We start from the raw sequence: 8402 nt of genomic DNA on the forward strand, positions 1-8402 counted from the left end.
ATAATCTTTTGTAAATGTACTATATACATACATCATCTTATACAAGAATGATCTGGGTATGGTTTTGGTTCAGCAGCTGAACTTCAAATTTTACAAAGCAAATTTTATTGGAAAGTTTGCTTTGCTTGTAATTGTTAAGGTACTTGATTAAAGAGTTCAAACTATCTTACTACTTCAGCTGTAGCTACATCATACTCAGTTTAAGACAGAATTAATGTGTACCTAACAGTGTAATCCTAAGAACACTTTCCTGGGAATAAACCCCACTGACTAGTCTTCAGTAGGATTCTGAGTAGACCTGCTTTGGATTGCTTTCTCATTCAATCTAATTCTTCTTTCTAATTATTTGCATTGTGAGAAACTGGGTTTCCAAGTGTGGCATGTTTTAGGAAGCAAAGGCTTCCTACCTACAGTACTATACAGGTTTTGCAACCAACAGCAGATTAAATTAGTTTCCCACAAGGACACTATCTGTGTAGGAATGAAAGAAAGTCATCACTGATCACTCAAATCTACCATAGCTCTTCACGAGCTCTATTAGTTTAGTTAGATTTCTGGGAGAGGGAAAGAATGCAAAGCTTACATGCAAATACACATATTACAGGACTTTTCTTTTGATGTTAAACTGGTATTCTCAGTAAAGGTGATGCCTAATTTCCATTTATCTGGACAGAGCTGGTGCCCAAATAAACTGAGTTGTTTTTTTAAATCAAAATACTGCTAGTTTCAAAAGCAGAAGAGATGGCAAGCCAATGCAGGTGACAGAGTCTTCAACATAAGACCCTAAACACAGGGCACTCAACCACCTGTCTGGAGAGGCAATAACTACTACAGCAGACAGCAATGGGGTGCCATTTCTATTTTTCACTTCAAGTAAAAAAAATATCTGAGGTTGACTGGGGGAATTGTTCCATCTTGCGGCCATACTCTTAGAAAAACGGATGGTATTGTGGAAATAGAGGAAAAGAACAAATGAAACAGAAAGATCAAAACTTCTGATGTAACTGACATAGGAAAATTATTAAACTTGAATAAATTGTTTGCCCTACAAATTTGTACAGAGTATAAAAATGTTATCCTTCACCAGTAGCCATACAAAGTATAGACATATAGATGCACAGTGACAAAGATGGCATATTCAGATTTGCCATTGAGACAGGGCTGATCATAAAAACAGTATGTGTTAATCACAGAAGAGCTCTAACAATTGTACATTCTAACAGATATTAAAAGGATTTTTACACAAGTAATATAACAGAATGTATCAGAAAAATGTTTTCATAAAGGGAGAAAAACTAGTGTGTACAGTACATTCTATCTGTGGCTGTATGCATTATCCTACTATGTAATTTCTGCATCTAACCTGTTAATAATTATGTTTTGTTTCAGATTTCTGCAATCCTAATCCCATTACATTGCTTGTTGGGTGTCCCATCCTGTTGAATGCATTGACTTACACTAGATAATTTGCCTTCAGTGAGAAAGGCAGACCCTAAATAATGAAAACAAATAAATAAAACCCTATTAGTTCATGCAACTGAATCTTACCTTTTAAACTTTTTGGTAAACCATTGTTTCCCTTTAAAAGCTTGGACCACTTAATTGCTCTTCTGGTGAGTACCACTAGATAGCTAGAAAAGAATTCTTCGTACATTGTATAGTCAAAGTCTGTTGGCCTTTCAAATCCATATGGATCCACCCTACAAATATAAGAAAAAATATTTCACAGTTACTGCATAGACCTAACCTTATGTTACTTTTCACCCCATTCCTCAAAGCAGCCACAGCCGGGGACAGTGTGGCCGAGGAGCTGTTGCGTCACCTCCACACAGGTTTTGCAGCTGCTGTGGGAGGGGAAAAGGGCTTAAAAAAAGAAATTTGGTAAATGGGGCAAAAAGCCCCATCGAAAACAGCGATACTGCACCACCAAAAAGGTGGTGCAGCAATGCCATAGCGTCCGGGGGAGTTCTTGGACGTGGGAACTTGTGCTGGCAGAACGCCGGCAGAAGGGAGTGCCGTCGTCTGCGGGCCACGCTACTGCTCTGGGCCAGGGGGACCAGCATAAGTGCCCCTATGCTGGCATCCATGCCAGTTTGCACAGTGCAAGTGTGGGTCACGCCACCTCATATGACCACCCCCCCTTCAGGAATACACTGGAAGGCTGGAGGAAAATACTGAACCTAAAGGGGCAAAGAGAAAAACATACCAAATGATGATGCCAGTATTTAAAAAAATAATAATACACTTGATAAAATTACTATAAGTTTAAAAGAAAGTTCTGGGCTTAAAAAAAGACATCCAATTACCATTAGTTTGACCTCAATATTTTAAAATACATAAATGACAGCAGAATAGGAGATTCATCAATCAGCGACAATACTTTCTAATATTTGTGTATGAGTGCAAATGGTATCTACGTGAAGCCTTCATCTTCAGAGGCAGCATGAATCTGGGGGACAAACATTGGAGGTGGACTAATTGCCTTCATGTCCAGCTGAATGCTTTCTGGAAATATCTGGTTAGTTACTACCGGATGCAGGATGCTATTGGATAGATGGACTCTTGATCTGATCCAGTGGGGCTCATATTTTTATGTCCACAGCTGCACTTACAAATTATAGTACTCCAGCGTAGTAAGCATTAATGCAAATAATGTCACACGAGAGCTGGTGGCTAACAGCATGAGCTGAGATACCATCTCATGTAAGCCACTTACTAATTAGATTGGCTTAAGTAAGTCCCTATGTTTTATTCTTGGCCATCTCAGGTTGCAAGATCTACCCTGTGCGTCTTTCATAACAGCGCAAGTGAAGCTCTAGGAATACTCTTTAAGATGCTAGATAAAGACTAAGTATTGTTATATAAGTGGGATGTTAACAGACTACGTATACAGTGCGTCCTCTTTACATTCTCTGTGATTTTAATCCCAAAATAATTTTCCTTAAATAAGAAGGGGGAAGGGCCGTAGCTCAGTGGTAGAGCATCTGCTTGGCATGCAGAAGGTCCCAGGTGTCAGCGCTTGCCCTAGTCAGAACCAATAACCATGACAGGAGACACACTGGTCCAAGGAAGATGGTTTACTGGCAGCATAGGTAAGCAGAGCATACAGGATCTAAGACAGCAATGGAGGGCACTGGGATACACTTGACTATATAAAAGCATAGAAAAAAGCATTCAGCATTCAGCAGCCCAGGACAGGCTCAAGAGATTACTATTTCAAAACAGTCTAGAGATGCCTCCGTTCTCACGGAGTACTGTCTACTTCAAAGAGTCCAAGAATGCAAAACAATCCTTGGGAGCGAGTTGGTGGAAAAGCGAAACTGAGACACAGGCCTGACATTCTGCTCCCCTTAGGGCCCCCTCCCAGTCGGCAAGGGGGTTGGTTTATCGGGGTAGGCGGTGTGGAAGGCATGCACCAAGTCCGGGGCGGAGACATCTCGTGCCTTTACCCATTCATCATAGGCAGGGGGGAAGTGTTTCCAACGAACCAGATACTGTAGAGACCCATGACGTATACGAGAGTCCAGAATCTTAAGACACTTCGAAATGTTCCTCCCCCCACACCATCACAGGCTGCTCAGGGGGCGGTTCAGGGTGCCAATCTGAGGAGGCGACATGAGGTTTGAGGAGACTAACATGGAAAACAGGGTGGATACGCCTCAGGGTTTTCGGAAGAACCAGTTCTACAGTGACGGGGTTAATTATCTGGGCGATGGGATATGGCCCCACGTACTTGGCACTGAGTTTATGGCAAGGTCGGGTGGACCGCAGATTCTTGGTGGAAAGGTACACTAAATCGCCCACTTGAAAGTCTTTACTGGGAGAACGATGTTTATCTGCTTGAGCCTTGTATTTGCGCTTGGCCCTGTCTAGATTCTTTACTAGCCAGGGCCAGGTGTTGCGGATGGCTTGAGTCCAGGAATCCACCTCGACACTTCCCTCCACCCCCGTCATATCCACATGAGCAATGGGGCCGAAATCTTGACCGTACACTACATAGAGTGGACTAAAACCAGTAGACTGATGCACAGCATTATTGTAAGCATATTCTGCAAAAGGCAACAATTCAACCCAATCATCCTGATGGTAATTGACATAACAGCGTAAATAACACTCCAAAAAAGCATTCAGCATTCAGCAGCCCAGGACAGGCTCAAGAGATTACTATTTCAAAACAGTCTAGAGATGCCTCCGTTCTCACGGAGTACTGTCTACCTCAAAGAGTCCAAGAATGGAAAACAATCCTTGGGAGCGAGTTGGTGGAAAAGCGAAACTGAGACACAGGCCTGACACCAGGTTCAATCCCCGGCATCTCCAGTTAAATGGACTAGGCAAGTAGGTGATGTGAAAGACTTCTCTGCTTGAGACCCTGGAGAGCCGCTGCCGATCGGAGTAGACGATACTGACTTTAATGGACCAAGGGTGTGATTCAGTATAAGGCAGCTTCATGTGTTCAAGAACTTGTTACAAATCAGAGCTATGAAACACTTGCAGACGTTGTTACTTCAAGTTTCCCATGATATTCATTCACACAAGGAATTCCTGACTATTTTGGTATCCTTGCTTAGTTCACTTCTCAGATCTCTGTGGGTTTTTTATTAAATTCTGAACTCCATCCAGTAACATTTGTTTGCATTTTTGCATGTTGCCACTAAAAAGGCAATGGATCGGTGAGAAACACACTTCCCTTTTAGTTGCTGCTTTGCTCCTTGAACACATGGACAAACCAGAAAATGGAAAAACATGAGTTGTCATCATTTCAAAGGTACCTCTCTTTAACAGTGAACTGAAAAAGAAATGGTCTGTATTACACAGTCCACAGGTGTTTAAAGGTGTATGCTTGTTGCAACCCAAGCATACATAATGGTGCAGGGGATTTCTAAAGTGCTGGGCTCCATTAGGATTGGCAGGCTAAGAAAAACAAAACCAAAGCTGTACTGCGATCAAGTATTCCAGAACTATATGCTTGGTATCCTGGAGAGAAGCATCAGACTACAAATGACTTTTCCAGAAGTCCATCCAGAGGGAAAGCATTCCAGCTCACCTGATAGCATTTTTAGCAATGCTAAAAAGCTTTTGCTGGAGTGTGCAGTCTTAAATTGACTGCATACAGGTTGTTTCAGTACTGCTCCATAGGGGGGGGGAAACTCTACATAAATAGAAAAGTAGCATTTCAAGGAGAGGCTGATATCTATCTTTTGGAACAGAATGGAAGGGATTTTTTTGGGGGGGGGAAGGCAAATCGCATTCAAGACCACCAACATCTGCAGGTGGTCTGAAATGGTTCCACCCAGGAAAATCTCTAACATTTGTATGTGTAAGATGCATGTTTTGCTGCATGTGTAAAGTGGACCTCATCACCTGGTGAACACATGAAGCTGCCTTATACTGAATTAGACCCTTGGTCCATCAAAGTCAGTATTGTCTACTCAAACTGGCAGCAGCTCTCCAGGGTCTTAGGCAGGGGTCTTTCACATCACCTACCTGCCTAGTCCCTTTAACTGGAGATGCCAGGGATTGAACCTGGGACCTTCTACATGGCAAGCAGATGCTCTACCACTGAGCCATGGTCCCTCCCTGTGATGTGCATTAGAACAAAGGACAGAGAATTAGCTACTGCCTGATCATGAAGGTGGAAATAAATACTAAACTGGCATTCTTGAAATCTTGTTTGTCATCTGTCTATACAGATGATACTGATGACTCCTTGGAATTTGTAAATAATCCTTAACTTCCGTCTAGACAATATCCAACCTCTTCATGATTTCTCATCACTTCTAGCTTTTATATATATTATTTCTGCGTGTACTTTATTAAAGTAATACAAGACTGTGCAAGAAATTGTCACGTACTCAGTTAATGAATTCTTTTATGCATGTTAAGGCAAATCTCTTTCTAAACAAATGACTCATATTTAAAAATTAGCTTGTAAAAGAGGTTTGTAAACCTCTTTTTTCTCACACTGTGAATTAAGTCCGGTGTGCTCAAAAACACTGCAGTAAAGCAGTTAACTGATAACAGGCGGAAAAGAAATGATTTCTGAAGAGTTAACATCCTAAGAAGTATTTCAGCATTTCCAATAATATTGGCAGCCCAGCACTTTAGAAGCTCTGTTTTATTAAGTTAAGAAAACAACTAGGGGAGAAAATTGTAACAACTGAACTATAGTACTTTTAAGTTTGCGAGTGTAAAATAAGAAAATTCTGCCATTTGGAACGGAACCTTCATTTAAGCGTGGAAAATTGCATGTTATTAATTCTACTGCAATTGTCCAGGCAATGAAAAAAACCACACCTTTTAAACCAAGGGTAAGAAACAACATCTCAAAAGCAGATCCATAATGACGCTAGAAACGTTTGCCTGCGGTTATGTTCATCCAGCAGCATTAGCGGATCGAATAGAAACGCCGAAGTACCGTCCTCTGTAAAAAGTGGTGAACATTCAATTTCCAATGACACGAGAAAACCTTTCACAGTCAGCCGGGTTAGTCTGTCTGCAGTAGTAGGAAAGGGCAAGAGTCCAGGAGCACCTTCAAGACTCACAGAAATATTTTCTGGCAGGGTAGGAGCTTTCGCGAGCCACAGCTCACGAAGAAGTCTCTGAAGAAGCGAGCTGTGGCTCACGAAAGCTCCTACCCTGCCAGAAAATATTTCTGTGAGTCTTGAAGGTGCTACTGGACTCTTGCCCTTTTCGACTACGGGAAAACCTTGAGGGCCGGTCACTGGAACGAGGACCCGGTCTTCAATTAGAAGGAATTGCAGCGCGTGCCAAAAGGACCCCTCGGGAGCCCCCGCCCCACTTTCCAATGACGAAGAGGCCCCTGCTGGAGAGCTGACCCCGAGGGTCAAAAGGGCGCCCCGGCGCTTTCCTTGACCAACCCCTCCTGGCTTGGCTCGCGCGCAGGCGCCCCGGGGAGGCGGCCAGGGCAGCCCCAGAGGCGGGCGAGGCGGGCCAAACTCTCCCCGCGTGCGTGGCAGGGGCCAGAGAGGGCTCCCCCCACCCCCAAGACGCCCCCACCCCCAAGACACCTCCCCCACCTCAAGACACACACACACACACCCCTGGGTACCTGTGGACGCTGCTGGCGCGCGCTTCTTGCCGGGCGCGCCGCTCCTCTTCCTCGCCCTCCATGGGAAAGGCGTCCCCGGGGCTCCTCCAGCACGAAATGGTCCGCCCCGAAACGGGCCTCTCGGCGTCCCCCTGGGGAGGGGGCTCCGCGGCTCGGCCCTAACCCCCCGCCCCGAGGGAGCCGCTTCGCCCTGTGGCTCCCCTCCAGGGAGGAAGGGGCGCGCAGGGCGGCCCGGGCTGCGCCCAAGTTCAGCGGGAGGAGGCGAGGAGGAGGAGGGGGTCGAGGGGGCGGCAGGGGGGCGTCCCTCCCATGCCGGCCGGCCGGCCGCCCTCCCGTCCCCGCGCCACGGGGCTCCGCGCCCTTCTCCGGCGGCCCCCGGTTGCGCCTCCTGCAAGGGAGCAACGCTGCCAACTCCTCTCCGGGCGGGACGGCTTGCGAGGAGAGCCGCCGCTGCCCCCCACCGCCCCCGCGAGCGGTGACTCTTCCCGAGGCCACCTGCTGCTGCTGCTCCCTCCTCCTGCTCCTGGGACCGGCGCGCGCACTCGCCCAGCCGGCTGCTGCGGAGGAGAGCGCACTCCTCGCCGCGCTCCTCCGCCCCCAGGGAAGGGAAGGGAAGGGGCGCGCTCGGGGATGGGCCGGGGCTGCCCTGGGGCGGACGAGGCGGCCGCCTAGGGCGCACCCCTCCGAGGGGCGCAGAGCTGGAAATGCAATTGGGATAAACTGGCCAAAAGGGATTTTACTACTTTAATTAGTGAGTTGCAGACACTAGTTTCAATCTATGTTTTACTGGTCATAGATATTAACAGACAGTCATGCTAGGAACCCCTGACCTGGATGGCCCAGGCTAGCCTGATCTCGTCAGATCTCAGAAGCTAAGCAGGGTCAGCCCTGGTTAGTATTTGGATAGGAGACCGCCAAGGAAGACCAGGGTTGCTGCGCAGAGGAAGGCACTGGCAAACCACCTCTGCTAGTCTCTCGCCATGAAAACCCCATAAGGGGTCGCCATAAGTCGGCTGCGACTTGAAGGCACTTTACACACACACACACATGCTAGGAAAAGTGGAGGGCGGCAGGAAAAGAGGGAGACCCAGCAAGAGATGGATGGACTCTATAAAGCAGTGGTTCCCCACCTTTCTTTGACCAGGGACCACTAGGACTTTTTTGTTCGGGGCAGGGACCCCAAGGTTCAAAATAAAAATTCCGAGAATTTGAAAATAAACTTTAATCATAACTGTTAGTTACACATTAAACTTAGAATAATATTTGAATATATATTTTTATAATAGAGAACTTTTAATTGAAAATGTTAATTTATTATGGGTTTATAACTTTG

General features: G+C 45.9%; 1 protein-coding gene and 1 non-coding gene across 2 annotated transcripts in view; both read right to left on the reverse strand.

Moving 5' to 3' along the window:
- The window catches only part of GRTP1 (growth hormone regulated TBC protein 1), a 28254-nt gene extending 21123 nt beyond the window's left edge, over positions 1 to 7131 (reverse strand). Inside the window, exons 1-2 of the mRNA XM_056861868.1 lie at positions 7070 to 7131; positions 1549 to 1700 (exon numbers count right to left, since the gene is read on the reverse strand). Coding sequence (XP_056717846.1) covers positions 1549 to 1700; positions 7070 to 7131 — 214 coding nt within the window. The remainder of the gene's footprint in view (positions 1 to 1548; positions 1701 to 7069) is intronic.
- On the reverse strand, positions 5503 to 5573 carry TRNAG-GCC (transfer RNA glycine (anticodon GCC)). Its single transcript has one exon. It is a non-coding gene; the product is annotated as a tRNA-Gly (tRNA).
- Positions 7132 to 8402: the final 1271 nt, after the last annotated feature.

The sequence above is a fragment of the Euleptes europaea genome, chromosome 16 (genome assembly GCF_029931775.1).
Source record: "Euleptes europaea isolate rEulEur1 chromosome 16, rEulEur1.hap1, whole genome shotgun sequence".
Lineage (NCBI taxonomy): Eukaryota > Metazoa > Chordata > Lepidosauria > Squamata > Sphaerodactylidae > Euleptes > Euleptes europaea.